The sequence below is a fragment of the Mesocricetus auratus genome, unplaced genomic scaffold, assembly GCF_017639785.1.
Source record: "Mesocricetus auratus isolate SY011 unplaced genomic scaffold, BCM_Maur_2.0 Super-Scaffold_100676, whole genome shotgun sequence".
Classification (NCBI taxonomy): Eukaryota; Metazoa; Chordata; class Mammalia; order Rodentia; family Cricetidae; genus Mesocricetus; species Mesocricetus auratus.
Window position 1 is genome coordinate 161,152,760 of NW_024429266.1, and position 22,428 is coordinate 161,175,187.

At 41.7% G+C, this 22,428-nt stretch overlaps 1 protein-coding gene across 1 annotated transcript in view; it reads right to left on the minus strand.

Annotated features, from left to right (window-relative positions):
• The window catches only part of LOC101823191 (RING1 and YY1 binding protein), a 48,691-nt gene extending 26,964 nt beyond the window's left edge, over window positions 1–21,727 (minus strand). The window contains exons 1-2 of the mRNA XM_040737590.1: window positions 21,584–21,727; window positions 20,823–20,948 (exon numbers count right to left, since the gene is read on the minus strand). Of these exons, the coding sequence (XP_040593524.1) occupies window positions 20,823–20,948; window positions 21,584–21,615 (158 nt within the window). The 5' untranslated portion in view covers window positions 21,616–21,727. The remainder of the gene's footprint in view (window positions 1–20,822; window positions 20,949–21,583) is intronic.
• Window positions 21,728–22,428: the final 701 nt, after the last annotated feature.

A 22,428-nucleotide genomic window follows, 5' to 3' on the forward strand; every position in this document is an offset into this window, starting at 1 on the left:
AATTTCATCTCTGTTCATTACTCTCATCCAATGGCTTGTCTAACCGGGCAGTGGTGGTGCAGGCCTTTAGTCCCAGCACTCAGGAGGCAGAGGCCGGCAGATCTCTGTAAGTTCGAGACCAGTCTGGTCTACCAAGCTAGTTCCAGAATAGCCTCCAAAGCCACAGAAAAACCCGCCTCAAAAAACCAAAAAGGCTTGTCTACAGTTCAGCCCTCTGAAAACCAAGGGTGAGGACACTCTCCTTCCTCTAAGAAAGGTAGCTATAAAGATGCAATACAAGGAGCAAAGTACAGCATTAGGTCTTTTGCTCAAGTACAGGGTTGAACTTCTAGTACAGGGCTAGAAGACCAAGGAAACTTTAAAAAGTAATATACCAGGGAGGTATATTCTACAAGAATAGAAATCCTTTCAAAGCTCAAGTTTCCAACAATTAGTTAATAACTTTGAGATGATCTCAAGCACATAACTGACAGTATGTGTCAGTAGGAAAAGGGAAGTTCTGTTGTCAGACACACTGTTTTTTAAATTTTTTTAAGTTATATTTATTATGTATACAGTGTTCTGGCATGTAGATGGTTGTGAGCCTCCATGTGGGTACTGAGAATTAAACTTAGGACCTCTGGAAGAAACCCAGTGTTCTTAACCTCTGAGCCATCTCTCCATCCCCCAGCCACTCTTTTAAAATAATTTTGACAACTCTTAGTAATGAAGATGGTATCAGTTAAACTACGGCCCCTATAGTAACCTGCCTATGTAGCCAAGTGTGGTGGTAGTTAGTATTGGGGATGCTGAGGCAGAAGGAAGGTCACAATGCCTGGGCTATATTAAGTGGTCTCTGTTCTCTCCCACAAACATGCAATAAACGACTGTTACTCAGCACGTCAGCATGCCTAAGAAAATCAAGAACTTATAAGTTATCAGTATGATCCTAAAATTTAAGAAAAAGTTAATTTCAAAGAAATAGATGACTAAGAACATAAAGTTTATTATTTGTCAGAAGATATAACTATATTGAATGTCACAGTCACTATTAATTTTTTCATAAATAAAATGAAATAAAGTACTGAAGGAAGATGTGTAGACACAGGAATTCACATTGTTGGTGAAAATAATGGGATTTCTGAGAAGACAGAAACACTTTTTCTTACTAAGATTTAAATAACCAAAACTCAGATCCAACACCAAAAAGGTCTTATTATATAGGAATATCTCAATCCCATTTTTTAATATTTACAAAACTTTATGTGTAAAATTTTAACAGCTTTTTTCTATTTTAAAAAAAAAACCTCCTTTCAGCACAGCAAGATGGCTCAGTGGGTAAAGGTGCTTGCTGCCAAGCTTGCTGGCCTGAGTTTAATTCCTAGGACCCACACGGAGAACGCACTCCATCAACTTGTGCTGACCTTCATATGTATAGTAGCTGGCATGCATGCATGCACCCACACAAATGTAATAAAAATTAAATAAACTGCTCTTCCCTTGGCCTTCTATATGGCCTTCTGAAGAGCCCTGAATAAACCAGCTACATCAAACCTGCAATCTTTAAGAATGGATACCCCCACATTATTAGACAATCTGTTTTCTGATACATGACAATATACAACCAAAAAGATAAGCTTCGAAAGGAATGAAGACATGTAGAGCATTTCCAGTCTGCCAAAATGTGCCAGGTGGCCCACAATTATCTACAAAGAAAGTCATTAAATACATGACCAATATGAAAGTAGACTATAAACAAATTCTTACAAAGGGAATGGAATCACCACCAGTGTGCTACAGATTTTTAAAAATCATACATACTTCCCACTGGAGAAATCAGAAGGCAGAGAATACGTCAAGAGAAACAGTTAACACCTTGAACACACTCATACTGCATGTCAAATAAGGCTTATCTGTGAAGCTAAGTACTGTTCAAGAAGAGCAGGCAAAATCAAATTATAGGCCTGCTAAAATAGCATGTAAGCACTAGAAATCTGAGAGTTGCCCTTGTTTATATACTGTAATTGGGAATATCTCACAGGAGTGATAACCTGGAGGACCATGAGAAGTGGAAATCAAGAGGCAAAGAGGCAGTCTTTATTTGATTTCCAGGCGTTAATTAAAGCTATCAGTCAACAAAGCATTTTAAAAAAAAGTGTAAGACACACTCAGTCCGAAGTCAAAGGTTATAACCACAGCTAAAATACCATGAGAGGCTGGGCAGTGGTGGTGCACACCTTTAATCCCAGCAAAGGCAGAGGCAGGTGGATCTCTATGAGTTAGAGGCAAGCCTGGTCTACAGAGCGTATTTCAGGACAGGCTCCAAACGACAGAGAAATCCTGTATCAAGCCTCCCAAGCCCCCCAAACCTATGGAAAGTCAATAAATAGATTCTACCAAGGCCAAAGAGGGTGTTAAGACAGCTTAAAACTATCATGAATTTAAAATTATAGTCACTTTGGAAAATGATTAGCAGGTGACTTTTTTGTTGTTGCTAAGTTAAATCTAGCCCGTGGATTCCATTTCTAATATTTGCTCAAGAGAAAGGAAAAGCACAAGGTTATACAAAGACTTTTCTGGGGCTATAAATGGTTTTTATTAAGAACCAGAAACTGAAAACAATTAAAATGACCATCATATAGTGAGTTGATTTACAGATTAACCATGCAGTAGACAGTTATTTAGCAATTAAGTGGGGTGGTGGTAGCACACACCTTAAATTCCAGCACTCAGGAGGTGGAGGCAGGTGGATCTACAGAGTTAGTTCCAGGGCAGCCAAGGCTACATAGAGAAATCCTGTCTTGGAAAAACAACAAAAAAAGCCGTTTTTAAAAAATTGTGAGTTTTCAAATAAACATACTGACTCAAAGGACCAATGGGTAAAGGATACATTCACACAAAGTTAAAGAAAATACAAATGAATTTACACAATAGCTAGATCTGTGATTGGAAAGAACAGGAAAGAAAATGTGAATGGGGGAAAAATACATGATCAATACCTTCAACATGGTTTCTCAGACTGCATTTTAGGTGTAAACCTCTATTTTCAACAAAGATGGGAAATGTTCTGTGTTTTGTCTGATTATAGTATGCTTGGTTTTGTTACAGGACTAATATTGAAATCACACATTAGACCACAAAACTTCCCATAGACAAGTTTTACTATTTATCATCTCTTAAAATCTGAAGCTTAAGCATGATGACTCACACTGTGATCCCAGCACTCAGGAAGTCAGATTTGGCTACACGGTGAGTTGTACATCAGCCTGGGCTATCATGTACTCTAGTAAAATACATTAATGAACAAATTACAATAAAATCATAAAATTAAAGACTATTCATTTAACGTAATTTGAAGATGCATGCTAAAAACACTATAAGTGAATCATATTTTTTGTACAGCAATAGTATTTTCTCACTAGCTTGCTAAATATTTTTAAAATGTATTTTCATTCCTGACTAATTTTTATTGGCAACAGATTCTAACATTTTTAAGCTGTCAATTTAGTGTCAAAACCACCATTACCATTACACATACACACCCCAGAGACTGTAGCACCCATCTTTTCAGAAGTGAGCTACACTACAAAGCTTTCATGGAGGCATAATCTCTGTGACGACTGGAAGAGATCATTCCATTCTGGCAACACTGAAGCGTCACACATTTGGGGGGTCACTATGCAACTTTCCATATTCATAGTGCAGAAATTAATCTTCCCACTCTTCTTCACACCAATATCTGGTCCAAATGGTTTTCTAAGTACAAGAAAACGAAAAGCAAACAAACACAGCCAGCCTGAGTTCATTCAAACGTCAACTGTAGGGCTTGGCATGGAGGTACATGCCTACAATCCTAGCACTAGGGAAGGAAGAGTCTGAGGCAAGGAGACAGAGTTGGAGACCAGCCTGGCATACATAGTAAGACCCTGCGACTCAAAACAAAACTGATAGTTTCTTGTTGCCTGTCATCTGAGCTTCCTAGGGCTGAGCACAAGGAGGAGAGGGGTGTGTTGAATTTTACTTCTGTTGAATCTTGAAATGCCAGATGTACGGAAAGAAAAGTCAACTTTGCCGAAAGCCTTTACAGGGTTCCAAAGCTGTTTTCTTCTAAGGGGGTACTGAGAAGGATGAGACTTTTCTTTGTTTTTCGAGACACGGTTGCTCTGTATTGTTTTGGAGCCTGTCCTGGAACTCAATTCGCTTGGTAGACTAGGCTGGTCTCAAACTCAGAGATCCGCCTGCCTCTGCTGGGATTAAAGGCGAGAAGGAGGGGGACTTAAAAAAAAAAAAAGACTAGCCTAATGGTTAAATGAATCTGAGGAAATTCCTGATCATGCCATCGGAAACTGGCTACTGTTCTATGCATATCACTTTGCTTACTCTTCTATCTCTGCTGTGCTAACTCTGAATGGAAATAGAAGAACTCAGAACAAAGATTAAGGCTGTGCTCATTTCATTCAATGCATACAACCAACTGAGTCTGCTATCTGAACAGGGAGCACATGTCTACACACTACAGCTGTTCACTCTATAGTCTATCCGCCCAAAGATCTCTTTTAAGTAAAGGCCAATGCCACAGCAACACTACACAATGTATTTTAGTTTCTTTAAAGAAAAGAATGTATAATCCAGACAGGGTTGCACAACTTGCAATCCAGTTGAGTGGAAGTTAAAGGAAAGATGCTAATTCTGTCTCAGATTACCAAAGTCTCAAATCAGTAGTGTGACATCACTGGAGACCCCAGCAATTGGAGAGCTGAGGTAAGCTGCTCAGCTAAGCCAGGTTGTGCTAGAATGACCCCGTCTTCATTATAAACAATTCAAAACGTTACACAAATTTCTATCTGAACTCTACAGTTCCGCACAAATGTCTACTTCTATTATTTGGAAAATTAGTTTGCAACTGATACATAAATTTAAAATGCAACAAATTTTTTACCAAAACATCCCAAAGCATTGGGAAAGATGTCTGTGCCCCTCATGAAACTCACATTAGGTCAAAGAATTCTGGCAGCATTAATAAACAACTTAGAGACTTCATTTATAAAGCAGTACCAAAGAGCTGAAATGAAGACCTAAAATTGCCCCTGATAGATATTGATAGAATATGATAGTAACCTAAATCACTACTTGGTTCAAGAACTCTAGTCCATGTCTTGAACTCCCTTCATAAAAGAACTACACCCATTCTGAGTGCTACTCAATTGCAAAATCCCTGAAGAAAAGCAGATTTCGAGATCTTGTTTGTAATCTACCTTTACTGCCACCTCAAGCCATTTTCAGGATCCAGACCACCCAGTCCCTTTTTGTGCAGTTTGTATCCAGCATGCAGAGTAGAGAACTTCTGAGGAGCCCACCAGGGAAGGGCTCGCCTTAAAGCAACTGGCTTCATCAGAGTCCTATTTTGCAATCAACTGTTAGGTCAGCTGTGAGCAGAAATGCAGACATGAACTTGAAAGGGAAGTGTAAGCCAAAGAACCATCCTAAAATTTATAGTGTATGCAGAAAGTAAAACCAGAAACAGAAGTGAGGAATAAAACAATGGCAGTCAGGAATGGTGGTCATAAAGGCAAGAGGATCTCTGAGTTCAAGGATAGCCTGATCTACAGAGGGAGGTCCAGGACTGCCAGGGCTACACAGAGAAACCCTGTATGACAATACTTCCAAGCTATTTGCCTAGTTTCTTGTTTGTGCTGCAGGATAAGCGTATGCCGTGCTAGTGTGTATTTGCTAGAGATTAATATAGGAAAGTGCTGGGCTGCATTCTCAGCCCTTGGTTTTTTCACACCAGCTCTCAGTGTCATCTGGCTTTGAGTTTGCTACCATATGTAACTATCATATATGGAACATCAGATGTGTATTGACTCTACTAGGTGCTGTGTATGGAGGCACAGCTTGTCCAAGGCTCTACAGCATGACAAGGCATAGTGGTACTAGCCCAGGCCTGAACAGCATGGTAGGAGAGGGGAAAGAAGGGAGGGGAGGAAGAGGGAGAAGGAAGGGAGGGGGGAAAGGGAGAGAGGGAAGGGGACATCTGATGTTCCATATATAGTAGTCACAGAGACCCCAATGTAGATGGGGTCTGTCAGAAAGAACTAAGCCTTGCTACAGGGTGTTTATTTTAATTAAATAATAAACATAGGTGTAATGATGCCCCACCCCAGGGCTGCAGTATAACAAATAATACTTAAAAACACACTTGTCTTCTATACCAGGTAGTAGTGATTCCAAAATTTCAGACATTCATTCTTTTGGGTTGTTGTTGTTGTTTGTTGTAGCCCTGAACATCCTGTAACTCTGTAAGTTTGGCTGGCCTGGAACTTGCATAGATTCACCAACCTCTGCCTCTCAAGTGATGGGATTAAAGTATGTGCCCACAAGGCCTAGCTCCCAGAAATTCTGACATTTGAATACTACTGTCTTCATCCTCAATTAGGAAAAATTAGGAAGGATATGTAAATTTTTGTAGCAAAGCCAGAAAACTGTTCAATTACATATAAACTGAACATGTCTAATGTTTGTAACAGATAAAACTCCTTCAAGCAGAGATACCAAAATATTTAAGTACTTATTCATATCACTGGGGGGAATACATTACAAACAAACCATTTTCCCTACATATTTTTAATCAAGTAAGTTGGCATTATAGTATTTAAAAGGTATGTTTAATAAGACCTGTCTCAGAAAACCAGAGTAAATCAGAGTCACATAAAATTGCAAGTGTCAGGTCTTGAGAGACCCCCTCAAAAAGAAAAACTCTAAAACTTAATTATGCTACATCAAATTTTGCCCCAAAAGTCAATTAGGAGGGACATGTTCCAAAGTCTTCAATGTGTGTGAGGGATGGCAAAATTTCACAATCATGAAGAACAGTAGCAGTGAGTTCTTTGTATAAGATACAATGGTGCCATGTTTAAGGAAAGTTCAGTTCTCTGTACCTAGAGTAAGACAGGTAGACATAAAAGGAGGCATTTGCTGAATGTTTGCTGACATACATTATGTCCTCAAATAGCTAAAGACAGCTGCATATTCCCTTGACTTCCTCAGTAACTTAAGTGAAGGAACTGGACACAGCGCCAGAGTACACAGTGAAAACAGAACTTATACAAAGGGCACAGAACTTGTCCACCTGACACTGCCAAGGCAGGCAAGTGCTTTCCATTGCACCTCTCTCCTGCAAAGTAAATCATTCACAAACCCAACGCTTCTCGCTGGTGATTTTAATGATAGCATGAAAAGTTCTTTCAAAGAACTATACAATTTTCTAAGTCAAGGGAAGAACCCTTCTGATTTCAAGGCAGATATCAGGATGAGAAGAAAAAGAAATACTGGTAAGAAAAAGAAACACAGGAATTAGTAAAACTAAAGCTCTTAATATATATACACATTGTTAACTGCATATTATAGGCTCTGTGATTAAGCCTTTTCCCAGAATTCTGAACAAGCATTATTCTACTGCTCTCTTCTAATTGAAATAGCCCTAGAAAAAGATGAAATGTTAGGAAGATGCAGGGAAAAGGAGTTTTAAACTTTGTACATGCTAATTGGTCCATTTAGCTTAATCACCTTTGTTCTGTCCTACTGAACATGAAATCCAGAGTTACTTTTCTGCGCAGCAGCTTCTACAACTGCAAAGTTGCAGTAACAACTACCTTTCAGAACTGCTTTGAGTGTTAACATAAAGGGGAAAAAGTCAGAAAACTGATGTGCAAAACATACACATACAAACTATACAAACATCTGTTTCAGAATATCCAGTAACTGATGGGCTATGCTCAGGGGCCCATAACAATAATGTACAGTTACAATTCTTTTTTAAAAAATATTCCAACCCGCATGGCTATGCATCTCATACATGCCTGGTATCCACAGAAGTCAGAAGACAGTTTCCAACCTCCTGGAACTGGAGTTACAGATTGTTTTGAGTTGCCATGTGGGTGCAGGGAATTAAACCTGGGTCCTTTGCAAAAGCAGTTTGCTCTTAACCACTGAGTCATTTCTCCTGCTCCTTTTCTAAGCATTTTTTGAGCTTATAGACTCATAGAAAATTGCAAAATACTATACCGTGTTCCTATGTGATCACCTTTCAGCTTCTGTGTAATAACACCTTAATTATAATGCAGTGTCAGAACCAATAAAATACCATTAGCATAATGCATACTTAAGGAGTTCAAAGCCAATTTGTGATTTATAATTTCTAAAATGATTTACATTTCTCAAGATTATTCTGACTCTTACTCATGAGGCATAGTGACATTGTACATGTATATAATGTGTAAATGAACATATTCTAATTAGCATTTTCAACTCTTCAAATATCAATTCCTTGTGCTGAGAACCAAATCCCTCTTTTATCTTTGAGTAATTAACAAACCAGCTACCCACCTGTGCTACAGCACACTCCTCGCCTTATTTGGGGATGTTATGCCTCTTAATCCCCGTTTACCATGTCATTTAATTCAGGTTCACACTCATACAACACAAGACACCAAAAGATCTTCCACAGTATGAGCTTTTAATGTTTTTTCCACTAAAACCCCTGAAACTATAGAAGCTATATATTAATTAACACTCTACTGTTTGTCGTGCAAAGTATTCCATTCTGTGGAGAGACTTTTCATCTAATGAAAGATACTTGGGGTTTCTTTTTGTTTTTACTAATTTAGAGGTTTGACAAAGTTGTGAATATCTTCTGTGTGATAAATTTTCATTTCTTTGAGCTAAAGATCAAGGGGTATAACTGGTAGGTTACACGGTAAGTGTATGTGTAGGAAGAATCTGCCAGACTATTTTCCAGAGTGGAATATACAGTTATACATCCTCACCAACAATAGGATAGGTCTCACGCCACTTTCGTTAACTATAAAATATTCTACCAAAGCTGTAACATACTTTAAATAAATAACCCATAACATTTAAAGGTAACTTTATTAAAATATATTAATTTCCTTAATGTATATATTTCAATGCTCATGAGCATGTTGTAGCATAGATATGCAAATCAATGGGCAACCCAACCCACAGGACGCAGTTCTCTCCTGTGAGATCTGTGGTCCCATGCATCAAACTCAGACTTGCCTGGCTTAGTGGAAAGCACCCTGCCTGGCTTATGGAGCCATCTTGCTGGCCCCTGAATCTGTCTACAGAGAAATTGTTATGGGCCAGTCATTCAAATTCCTCCAACTCATACCATTGGGTCACAAATACATGTATGATACACAAAGCATAATATTTTAAATAAACCAAATGTCTGAGAATCTCCATTTCCCAACCTAAAATTTTTCAATCGTTAAAATTTCATTTGCTCCTATTTAATAATGAAGAAGTTAAGAGTTTTCCTTTGATTACTAATTTAATTTGTAGGGTTTTTTTGGGAGGGGACTTCGAGACAGGGTTTCTGTGTAGAGCTTTGGCTGCCCTGGAACTCACTCTGTAGACCAGACTGACCTGGAACTCACAGAGATCCGCCTGCCTCTGCGGTATTAAAGGTGTGTGCAAACCCCACTAGGCCGTAGTTTTGTTGTTTGAGAGGGTCTCACTATGTCACCCTATCTCACTTAGAATTCATACAGACTAGGCTGGCCCTCCACTCACAGAGATCCACCTGCCTCTGCCTACCTCACAAGCAGTTGTCACATCAGTGTATCTTTGTACTGTGTCTCATGTTTGATTTAAAAACAGGTTTCCTCACAGTTAAGTTTGGCTCCCAGTGGCTACACTGAGAACCACACAACAAGCTACTCCAGCTCTGGGAGATCCAGTCTCTTCTAGTTTCTGTGGGCACCTGCACTCCTCACATGCATATGCAGGCAAGCATACTCTTTCAAAAAATTTAAAATGTTAAACCTTTTAAAAACTGAGTTGTGGCACACGCCTTTATTCCCAGCACTCGGGAGGCAGAGGCAGGAGAATCTCTGTGAGTTTGCGTGAGACCAGCCTGGTTTACAAGAGCTAGTTCCAGGACAGCCTCCAAAGCCACAGAGAAACCCTGTCTAGGGAAAAAAAAAACACACAACACTTGGAGGGAAAAGCAGGTAAGATCTGAGTTTGATGCCAGCCTGGTCTACAAAGCAAGTTCCAGGGGTACACAGTACATTTTGGCTTTGGGTTAAGAAGACTGGCAATTTCTAAAATGAGCCCCAACAGCTTTCTGCCATTTTGTGATTTTGTGCTATGCATTTATGTGAGGTAACATTCATGTGAGACAGTATTCTCAGAATTGTAACTATAAAATCAAACTATCAACTCTGAGAAACACTGAAAAGCTTTATGTTCCAAATATCCACTATTAAGCCAAGATTTAATTATTTGTACAAAACTAAGTATGGTTACTATGTAAATTAGTCTTGGTCTCTAATATACAGTAAAATCACATGCTGCTATACTTTGAGGTCCAAAGTAGAAAAAGGTGAAGCCCCAATCCAAACCACAATTCCAAGATGTGCTACCCAGACCAGCAGCATGACACTGCCTGAGAACCCATGAGAAATGCAAGTTCTCAGGTCCTACTTCACAATTGCTCATGAAGACTCTAGGAATAAGACCCAGCAAGTCTTAGAGGTAGGTCCCACATGCTAAGAACCATCAATCTAACACATATTAGAAGTAAACACACTCAAGAGGTCTTGTGCACACAAATCTGTTCTTCGGTGGAGGGTTTGGGTAAGGTTTTGATAAAAATTCAGTATCTTAGTCCTTCTAGAATAAAAACAATCTACACAACGCAGGATTTTCACTACCAATAAGAAATTCAAAAACATGAAATGTTTACAAAACTTGTTCCTTAGCACCAGGGAAAGTGTACTCAAATATTTGTTGTCCAATGAATCGACTCCTCAAAAACAATTTCTATTAGTGACACTGAGAATGCTTCCATTTTTGCTTGGTCTCTACATATCCTGTAAGCTATTTTCTTCTTAACTAGGACAAGGATGGCTTCCAGAGTTTATCTTTACCGATATCCCTCTTTACTCACACAGTAAAAATTTACTAATAGTGACCTGTAGAAACTGCTCAGCACTGAATGCTTTTCCAGAGGACCTAAGTTTGATTCCCCACATAGTGGCTAACAACCATCTCTAACTCCAGTTCTGGGGATCCAGCACCCTCTTCTGGCCTCCACAGGCATCAGGCATGCATGTGGTGCACACATACATGCAGTCAAAATACCTACATATTTTAAAATTAAAAAAAAAATCAAGTACTTCTCTTCCAGACAACCTGATTTTGGTTTCCAGAATCTACAACCCTGTAACTCCATCTCCAGGTGCCTCTCAAACATCTAACTTCTGCAAGCATTTGCACTTATGTACATATATCCATACACTCACAAAATTGAAAATACACAATTTACTGCTAATTTACAAGGCGCTGATGTAAAGTTACCATGTTTAACAAGTTCAAAATTAGAACTGAGCATGAGTAGTGACTAAGCTCAACTATACTTTAGTCTTTATCCACCTTCTAACTTACTAACAGATCAATCATACAGACAACTATGACCCAGGAACTGGTCAAGAAATCTGAATCTTACAATCAACCAGTTTAAATGACACCCTTCTCCTTACAGGTAAGTGGACCACTAAATAGTCTTGGGTTTGAAGCTGTGAAGCAGCTTAAATCAAGAGTCTGACTTCTTAGAGCAGACTATTCTTTCAATACCCATGGAGCAAATACTGAGTTTTTGTAAGAGAGAAGAAAGAGCTAGCAAACCTCACAGCCTACATATGACATCTGAGCTGTTCTTAGAAAGCAGTCCAAGTTTTTCTCTCTATGACTAACCACCACATTGTAAGATTCATCATGCTGAGGAAACTAGTATTCCTTTAATCTCTTGTCCTTCCAAAGGCCACCAAAGTTTCATCTGCATTTTGGGAGCTCCTTAATTGTACAGAAAACACATTAAGAGGTTTTTTTTACATACCCCTAAATCCCTTCCATTGTGGGGGTTTTTTTTTTTTTTTTTGGTTTTTACGAGACAGGGTTTCTCTGTATCGTTTTTGGAGGTTGTCGGTCCAGCCTGGCCTGGAACTCAGAGATCCGCCTGCCGGGATTAAAGGCGTGCACCACCACCACCGCCCGGCCCCTTCCACTGTTTTTTGGGAGGTGTTTGTTTTTGGTCCAACCAAAAGATAAAACAGATATTCCAAATTGGCTAGAAGAAAAAAAAGTATCTAACCCTGCTTAAAAATTCTGTTTACTTCATGATCCCAACTCTCGATTCCTGAGTAATGCTACAGAATAACCACAACTGCCTTTACTGAGTTCATTTTTGTCACCATAGTATCAGTCAATACATGGAAATGAAAATATAGCTAAATAAATGAAGTGGATGCATCAAGACTTCAGCAGAACACATGCAATTACTCCAAATTACTCAACAAAACAGAACAAGGGGTACAAAGGTGAAGGTACCATATGTGGTCAGCACACTGTCAAGTTATAGGCATGATAAAAAGGCAGAATGCACAGAGGGCTTCCAACACTGGTCAGTACTCTCTTTACCATCTGTAAGCTACATTGGGTGCCACTTTTCAAACAAGCAATTCTCCTTTTCAAAACTGTTTTATCCCATACACTTCCAGACTTTCCAATGACTTCTGGCTGCTAAAACTACCACCTGGGCTACTTAGACAAGACTTAAGACAGTAGGACATTCAAGTGTGCCACAAAGCACCACAGCTCAAAAGCACTCCAGGAACTACTTCATTATTAAATGCACGGCTTCCTGCCTCCCAAGCTTTTAGGTCTTACATTTCAAGTCCCAGTGTCTGTTTAGAAAACAAAAGCAGGAATGATATTACTCCTAGGGTCACACTTCAGGGAGACAATGTTCACCTAACTCAGTAACATTAAACACACAGGAAAACCCTCATATATGAAGGAACATTCACTAGAACTCAAAACCGAGGCCCAGTGGGGGTGTTGCTCTAGCACATTAGGCAACTGTTTTTGATCTCCAAAAGTACAAACAGAAGAACTGTAACTATTTCTCCAAGCCTTCATTTGCTCTATAGAGCAGACATCTGTGAACCCCTAGAAAGTGCCAGTTTGTATTTTAATAAATATAGGAAAACAAAACGACAAAAACCAACACCCTGTCCTCCAACAAGGTGACAACAGAAGATGACTGGTAAATCAAATATAATATGCATGCTAAGAGGGGTGCAAAAAGGCTTTATGGAAAGACAGCCAGAAAGACAAACATCAGCTGGAACATAAAGAGAAAAGCCCTTAAAAAGAAAATGAGAGAAGAACGCATGGACGTATAAATTAAGACACATGGTCCCCACTCAGAAAACACCAGTTTGGTATGAACAAACATGCTCTGTATGGAGGCCAGATGGAGTGATTGCAGGCTTCAAGTTCCAGAAATCCTGAAGAAACACAGGAAAAGACCAAACCATAAAATCTTTGAGATACTCATGATTTAGATTTTCTCCTAAAAGAATGTGAACCAGGACATAATTTTAAGTAGGATTTGTAAGTGATTTGTGGGGCACCTTTTGAAAACACTCAGAATTCAGTTTTTTCAACCTATGGAATGAATCGTCTTTAAACTGCTCAAAAGGAGAAGCAGTCCAGAAAGCAGGTATATTTGTTTGTCTTATGTATACAAGCATGGAGGTAATGATGAGAGATTAATGATGACAATGATGATTAGAGACTAATAATAAATAACCCACCTCTGGGAATGCAAGCATTTGGAGGAGAAAGTAGATGAACTGAGATGTTGTTCAATTGCACAAACACTTGCCTACATGCTTGAGGCCCTGGATTCGATCCTAAGTACTAAAGAGTAACAGGATGTATAGTGGCACAGTCCAGCTGTGGTCCATTAATCCAAGCAAGGAGGCTGAGAATCCTGAATTCAAGACCAGCATAAGTTAGTCTATACAACCAATATTACATACAAAACCAATGAGGCCTTCTTCAAGGAAAAAGCTGTTTCCACTCTAAGCAAGCATGCTCCCTCACGCCATGACCATCACAGTTACTTCACTTGGTTCTCACTGGCTATTGTTTCCTGGAAGGTGAAGTTCTCCATTTACTTATTAATCAATGGTTAGAAACAGCAGTGACTGATGAGCCTAGACAGGTATGGTGGCACATACATACAAGAGACTTAAGCATTTGTGAGGCTGGGGCAAAAGAACTAACTGTTCAAGGCCAGCCTGAGCTAGCTGAGATTGTGCCTCAGAAATACAAAGAAAAGACTGCTAAACAATACAGCCAGTGAGAGGTGGGAATCAACTCCCTTATGACCTCTAGAAGTTTCACACCTTTTAGTCAGTTCACATAAAAGGATACCACACCTGTAGGCAAAGACAAGAAGATCTGAGATGCTGATCTACACAGTAGAGAGACTCCACCTAAATAAGTAAATGCCAAAAAGAGAGGACAGACTGGAGATACAAAAGGGATAGTCTGAGGGCAGGTGCTCAGAGAGGGGTCTGCTCACATGGCCTGAGAATAAAACAGTAAAATAAACAAGAACTGCTCACAGCATTGTAGTTGAATTTTGTCAGCAGTGAGTAACGGCTTAGGAACCCACTCAACCAGAATTAAAACATAAGGGAAACTAATCACCCCAATGATAAAACAAGAGGCAGTATACAAGGGGTTTCTGGGAATATTCTCCTAACAATCTGATGAAGAATCTGGAACACCAAGTTACAAACATGTACTCACTTTGTAGAAGTTCATCAAACCTCTGTACTTGTACACTACCAACAGGTAAAGCAGGTACTACTTTAGGGGAGCAAAGACAATACCACAAGGAGAAAAAGTTATGATGAGGGAACACAAGAGAAAACAGGCCAGAGACACACACAATATCTTTATCAGATCACATGCAGAACCCTACTACTCTGAGCACTTAGTAAAAAAGCTGGTTCTGCTAGTCCTTTTGCTAAGGTTTCTGAACCCTGGAGTTCTTCAGCACCTACTGAAATGCATAATAGATGCCTGCCACATAAACAGTCCAGAAATACAGTAGTGTATATCTCCTATCCTGGTAATTAAAAAACACTGAAGGATGTTAGCTGGCCTGCATTTAATATACAACATACAACTAAGATGAGTTCCCTAGGACCCCAAAGCTGGCAATGTAAACATCATCCAAACTAAAAAGCTAAACCGCATAAAGCAACAAAACAGCAACATCACCACACCTAAACAGGGAAATACAGATGGCAGCACTGTCTGTCTGTAGAGGAGCCTCCACCATCCCTCACTCAGCTATGCTCTTACCACACTCTTGAGGACATCCACCAGTAAGAGCTGAATGACATCAGTTCTCTGTTTATATATTTTCTCTTCCCTTTCCATAGTACTTCAAGCTCTATGAGAACAGGAACTTTGCCTGCCTTTTGCACCACTGTGCATACACAAAACCCAGACAGCTCTTGTCAAATTATCAGGTAAATTAAATTAAAGGTCCACCAAGTATACATAAGATCAAGTCAGTAGCAATGAATCAGTAAGTTCAATACAATAATAAATACAAAATAAATTATTACTCAATGTCTGGTAAGAGTAATCTTGAACAGCCTCCCCAACCCCCACCCTCTTTGAAAGGAACAATCAGCTTGAAAGGTTTGCTAAAGTTTGATGATTTAGAACACAGAGGAAATTTTTGAAATGCATTTTATAGAGTATTTTTATTAAACATAAACATTACAATGAAGCCAATGTGACTCGTGACTCAAGGAACAAAACCAGTTGTGGATTCTCAGGAAATATGGGTACAAAGCCTGGAAGTCTTCCTATCCGAAATGTCCTGACAGATGCACTTTGGTCCTATCAAAGATCATAACTATATTGTGGTTTTTCCACAAAACTTCTGTAGTACTTAGTGACTTCTCAACAGACTGAGTTGTCAGGATATCATTGTAAGGAAAGTCCAAAGTTACACACCCAAAACTCCCAAAGCTCTCGAAGGAACACACAAGTCACTTCTCAAGATTCTTTAAATTCAACATCCGGAGTACCTCCTTCTGTAAAGATAGTTATTTCTCTACAACTGTAGCAGCTTAAAATTTTTTTTCTACTGTCCATAAGTTTCTAAAAACAGTAAACTCTTCACAGTATGTAAATAAACTTTTCACAGTATGTAAATAACCAGGGTTTAATAAGATTTTCAATTCAATATTGGGATAAAATATGGCATATGATAAAGACAGGAATGCTGAGAAATTAGTCCCAGCACTAGGAAGGCAGGAAGATATCTGAGTTCAAGGCCAGTGTAGTCTACAACAGTGAGTTCCAGGACTACACAGGGAAACCCTGTCTGGAAAAAACAAGCAAAAGGTTGACAGAGATGTGCATAACTTTGCAGATGTAAGGATGGCCAGGACAGGTAGGGTGGAAAGAGAGAATCCAACTTGTCTAAGGTGTTCTCTGCCCTCCACGTACATCACAGAGTGCACACACATAAAAGAAATGTTAAAAAAATCTGGAGATAAAAACAATGAAGCTCTAAATCTATAGTAATTGATCCAAAACATTTCCAATTACTCAACTGACTTTTAAGTAGCAGAGAAAAAGATATAGCACTATTAGCAAAGAAACAGTCACTGGCAAGAATATATGGCAACGGTCTATTTTAAAAGAGAATATTTCAGAGAAAAATCAAAGTTGCAAAATCAGTTTATCACCAAGTCTAGGAAGTTATCCTATAGTTCATGCATTTGTAATACTTTACTTTCTTCCCTCTTTCATTAACAGCAGGATGACAAGAAATACTTCAAGCTATCACCTAAGAAAGGGATCATGTTTCTCTCCCACACACCTGCCATCTTATACATACAAAAAATGCTCCTTTATCTCCACATCTTTGCAAGCTGGATGTACCACCATGGTGGGGAGACAATCTTCCAGCAGTCCACAACCACTTTAGGATCCACTGTTAACTTTGCTATGTGTCAATGATGTGGGAAAAGGAAATTAATTGATAGTATGACAATGTTCTAAAATGTGGAATTTTGGTGACAATTGCACTTTTTCAAATGACTTTAGAAAAATCTCTTAATTGCACTCATGATGAGTGAATGTTAATATGTAAAGCATGCCTCCAATAAAGCTCTTTTTAAAAAAAATCACAAGCTGGAGAGTTCCCTCAGTGGTTAAAAGCACTTAAGGATTCAAGAGGACCAGAGTTCAATTCCCAACACCTGTATCAGGCAGCTAACAATCACCTTTAACTCCAGCTGGTCTGAGAAATCTGATGCCTTTGCTCACATGCACAACTAACATAACTAAAAATAAAAAATAACTTTTTAAAAGAAATCAAAAATGGTTAAGAAAGAAATTATAGACTAGAGAAGGCCAGATTTCATGGCACACAGCTATAATACCCAAAAACTAAAGAGACTAGCAAGAAAGGGCCAAGAAGTTCAAAGCCAGCCTAGGATACATAGTCAGTTACAGGCCATTCTGGATTCTACTCTAAGAATTAACAGACCCATGAGGCTGGAGAGATGGCTCAGTGGCTAAAAGCACTGAGGACCCAGGTTCAATCCCCAGCGCCCCATAGCAGCTCTCACAACTGTCCAACTCCAGATCTACAGGATCTGACACCCTCACACATAAATACATGCAGGCAAAACAGCAACCAATGCACATAAAGTAAAAATAAAGCTATTATTTAAAAAAAGAAAAACATTACAGACCCAACATGTACTTCAGAACTATCTCTAAATACAGACCTTAGCCCAGCAGGATCATTCACAAACAATAAATGAACAAATGTATAAAGAGGTCTTCTCCCAGACCACCCCACTAGATTAGTCAGTGTCTACTCCTTTTCCCTTGGGGCTTTTCTGTCCCTTTCACTCTGCTCTATGTCACTCCACAAAATCCCTATGCTATCTACTTGCAGAGTTAAAAATGCTACTGCACATCACAACACAAGTAAAAAGCTGGCAACTGATTTTGTAGAAATCAATTTTCCTTTTCCAGAAGAAATGGGGAGAAGGGTTCCTTCTAGTTGATTCCCACGCCAGGCTGTTCCAATCCCACTTTACACACCTTTGGCAATCTTTAAGATTGGATTAGTTTACCTGGGTACATGTTCTATACCATCCTTTTCACACCTCTCCATCCCTTCAGCTGCTTCCTTCACATTGTAGGAAGCTCATAAATGCTCTTTAGATGATGGATAGTTATTTTCCAACCCTATTCAAAGGCTGTGTCCTATTGGACTACCACTAATTTAAAGCTTTTTCATGGGTTGACTGGTTAATTCCAGCAGCAAAAAAGACAAGACTAATTAACAACTCCACAATAACTACTGGCCAGCTAACCAGATAAGGCTGTTAAAACACTAGCTCAAAGCAACAAACCATGTGTGTCGGCAAACACTACTTCAAAATTGCCAATTTTCATCTATTACCCACCATCCAAGCCCTAACCACCAGGCTGGGTTGAAATTCCTGTAGGCCTTACTTAAATGTCCAGTACCGCAAAAACAAACCAAAACCTTTAAGTTCTTTTTTGTTTATTTTTTGAGACAGGGTTTCTCTGTGTAGCTTTGGAGCCTGACCTGGAACTAGCTCTGTAAATCAGGCTGGTCTTGAATGCACAGAGATTCACCTGCCTCTGCCTCCCAAGTGCTGGAATTAAATGCGTGCACCACCACCACCCAAATTAAATTTTCTACTGCTACCTAATTAACACTATGAAAGAGAAAATGTCGAGGTCCTATGGTATCTCGGAAGTACAAAACTATCTACAAGAGAAAATATTCTAATAGCCAATATCCCAGAGAAATCAAGAGATGTGGGATACTCTGGCTAGAAGAGCAGAATACTGGTCATATTTGCTTCTTATTCATGAAATCCATGAGTAACAGAACCAAAATGTTACTTGCATCCCACTTAATGACTTCTGAACAGATCTCAAACAAAAGTATTGGTAACAACCAAAAAGTAAACAAGCTCTGTCCAAAAACAGTATCATGACTGGTATTTTAAAGACCTCACACCTGTAAAATCTGTCTTCAAAACCTAAACAATGATTTTTCTGAAGTGACAGACTCAAATGTCCTGAAATCTCTATCATCTGTGGAGCTGAAAACTTTAGACAAAACACCTTTCACGTGTTTCCAAAAAGTTGGTGAGTCAGGTTTTTCAATAAAAGTAGAAATTAAAAAGCATTTCAATATGAGATGATTATTCCCAGCAACACATCAGATGTAAACTTTTGAATCTGGCTGAAGTTTCTCTTTACCAGCACGATTCTCAAGTTCTTACTAGTTTCCTGGTCATTTACTTGAACACCATCTACAGTAATACTCAAAGCAAAACCACAATAAAGAGCTTTGCCCTCAGAGGGATTCTACATGTAAAAAAACATTACTCATAAATAATATACAGTTACTATTGATTTAAGTAACAAATACATTTCTAAACTTTCATGCTGCCTGATGGAATCCCCGATTTCTGACAGAACAAAACTCACAGAAATGGGTTTTCCATTTAGCTAAATCTATTTATTATGATACAAGAATTTGACATGAATTTACTTAAAAAACTACTAGCTGGGTGTGGTGAAACGGTCTACAATCCCACCACTCAGTAGGCTGAAGCAACAGGATTGCCATTTCAAGATCAACTCCAAACATCGTGAGATGATATCTTAGTAGAGAAAAGTACTTAAGAGGAAATAAATTTCAGTTCTTGAGTCTTGATTCAAAAAAAAATATCATTTCTTAAGAGTTAGTGAAAATCAAAAACAGTCTACCAGTAACTGGGGCAATTCATTCTAGTTACAAACTTGCAGGTGAGTCTCCTTAATCCCAAGTGAAAGTAAGGCAATGAGACCCAGGCAGGAGGCGTCACTCAATATCCAGGTGGAACCACAGTCATACTGGGATGCCACCAACTCAAAAGCACGCACCTGCTGAAATCAAACTTTCGGCCATCAACCTCAACTCCTGAAAGGTCCTAACCTCGCTCTCACTTTCACATGTGCTCTAAAGACAGTCCCTTCAAGGACAGCAAGAACACAGTAACTTAGCTCTTTTTTGTTTAGCAACAGAAATCCCAAATAAAAGGCAAGACACCTGGCAGACTATATCGGTTTTTACATTTTATCTTAGTCTATTTTAATGTTACCTCTAGGGGTTCCAACTCACTTGCTATCATATGCTATCAACCGCTCTCATCTCAATATAAAAGAAAGCCTTTCGATGTTTTAATACAAAACCATTACACGCAAACTTCAAAACTCTATTCGCCTCAACATTTCACACTTCACCATTCTGCATAGGCTAATAACAAAAAAGACATCAGCACCCCCTATGCACTTTCCAACCCTCCAATATTTATCTTCAAGTACAAAAAAGATACATTTGCAACTCAAGACAGAAAAAGGCACAACCCAGTCTTATTGTACTACCAGAACACCATTAAACTCAGGAAAAAAACTAATTCCGGACAAATTTAAACCACTCTGCACACGGCAAAAACAAAAAGGTCTAATGTACTACAACTCACAGTGGTATCCCCACTTCCTCTCTCCCCTTTGGGAACCAATACCAACAAGTTAAAGGATGCAAATGTCAAATAAATCCAGTGTCTGTCCGAAACAAGACGAAAAAAATGGGAAAATTCCCTCCCATAAATCCTTTATTGTAGCACGAGGCACTGCACCCAACTTGAAAAGGCAAGCGACCCTACCACATCCCCCACTCCCCAAACGCAAAAAGGGGTCGTAATCAACAAGTTGGCAAGAGGGCGATCAATAATAATAAAAGTACGACTCCCCTCTCCTCTGCACAACAAATAGATTCAGCCAGAACAAGTCTTTCAACAAAAGCTAACACATTGGCCTTCCAGTACCTGGTGGAGGTGCCTTTCCGCACATCGCAGATGCTGCATTTAAAGGCTTCGGCGCTGTTCCTGAAGGTGCAGACGCTACAATCCCAAAAGCCTTCGTCTGCAGCAGGTTTCGCTTGTCTTTTTGGCCTTCCGAGGACGAACCGAAGGGAGGATGGAGAGAGGAGAGAAATAGGCGCTGGTGAGCCGTCGTCATTTCACAGGAATCCGACGCTGGAAACTTCTCGCGGCGACCACCCATCCACCCCACTGGCGGGCACCGGGACCTGAGGCCGACCGGCAGCGCGGAGCCGGGCGCCCCCTCCGGCCCCGGGAACCGAGCGCCTGGCGGCGACGGCTCACGCGGGGCCGCGCCGGGCGCAGGAAGCGGGCCGACTCGTGGGCGCGAGCGCGGGGCGGCGGGGGCGCGGCGCGGGCCGCGGGCCGGATCCCGAAGGCGGCGGGCAGCCGGGACGGCCGGGCGGCGGCGCGGAGGGGGCCGGCGCCGCGCGCTGCCCGCCCCTGCTCGCGCCCTCCCGCCCGCCCCACCTGGTTAAATCTCCCTTTGTCTGGGCGGAGCGGCGACGGCGGAGGGCGGCTGAGGAGGAGCCGCCATGGCTGCGGCGCGCACGGCCGCCGGCCCGAGCGGAGCGACACCGCCTCCCTCCGCCCCCGGGTCTCCATCTTAGCGCGCCTCCCCCGCGCGGCCGCTCCGGCCTAGTCGCCGGCGTCCCCGCCCGCCGCGGCCGCCCTCCCCTTCCGCCCCCTCGGCGCCCGGCAGGTACCTGGTCGGGCTCTTCTTGTCGCCCATGGTCATGGACGGGCTGGCCCCCGGCGCCCCACAGCTGTGCGCGCCGCCGCTCAGAGGAGAAGCGCGGTCCGCAGCGTCGCGGAGCGGCCCCCGCCCTCCCGCGCCGCCCGCCCGCCCGCCCTCCGCCGCTGGGCTCGAGCTCCGGCCGCCGCCGCCGCCGCCGCTGCCGCCGCCAGTCTCCGGACGAGACTAGTCCCCGCCAGCGCCGCCTCCGCCGAGTGACTGACGAGGGGCGGGGCTGGGCGCCGCGCGTCATGCTCCTGCCAGCCAATAGGAGGGCGACGACCGGCGCCGCGGGGGCGTGGCGGGGCGCGCGGGAGGGCGGGGCGCGGCGGGAGGGCGGGGCGTCCAGCGTGCGTGCCCGGGAGTGTGTGCGCGCGGGGGGCGCGCGTGCCTGCCGGTGGCCCCCGCGGCCCCGGCGCGTCTGAGCGTGCGAGCCCGGCGGGGAGCACGTGGCCGTGCCCGCGGCTCTCCGCGGCTCTGTGGCGGCCCCTACTCGCCTCGGATCCCTGTGCGGCCGCTACTGGAACTCTCGCCCCGCAGCCGCTCCGCTGAAGTAGTTCCGAGCAGTTTGCGCGCGCCGCGGGGGGCTGCGCCTCGAGGCCCGAGTCTCCAGCACTGCCGCTTCTGCCACGCGGGGCTTTGTCGCCGCCTCCCCGGAGTGGTCCTCCCCGACGACAGCCAGCCCCGCACCCCTCTGGGCCAGGGAGCCGGAGGGAACTCTGGAGAGGGTGTGGCGGAGCCGTGGGCCCCCGCAGCCTAAATAGGGCGTTTCCCCGGGGAAGTTGCTGTTCAGATCCAGGCAACCACATGCCTCCT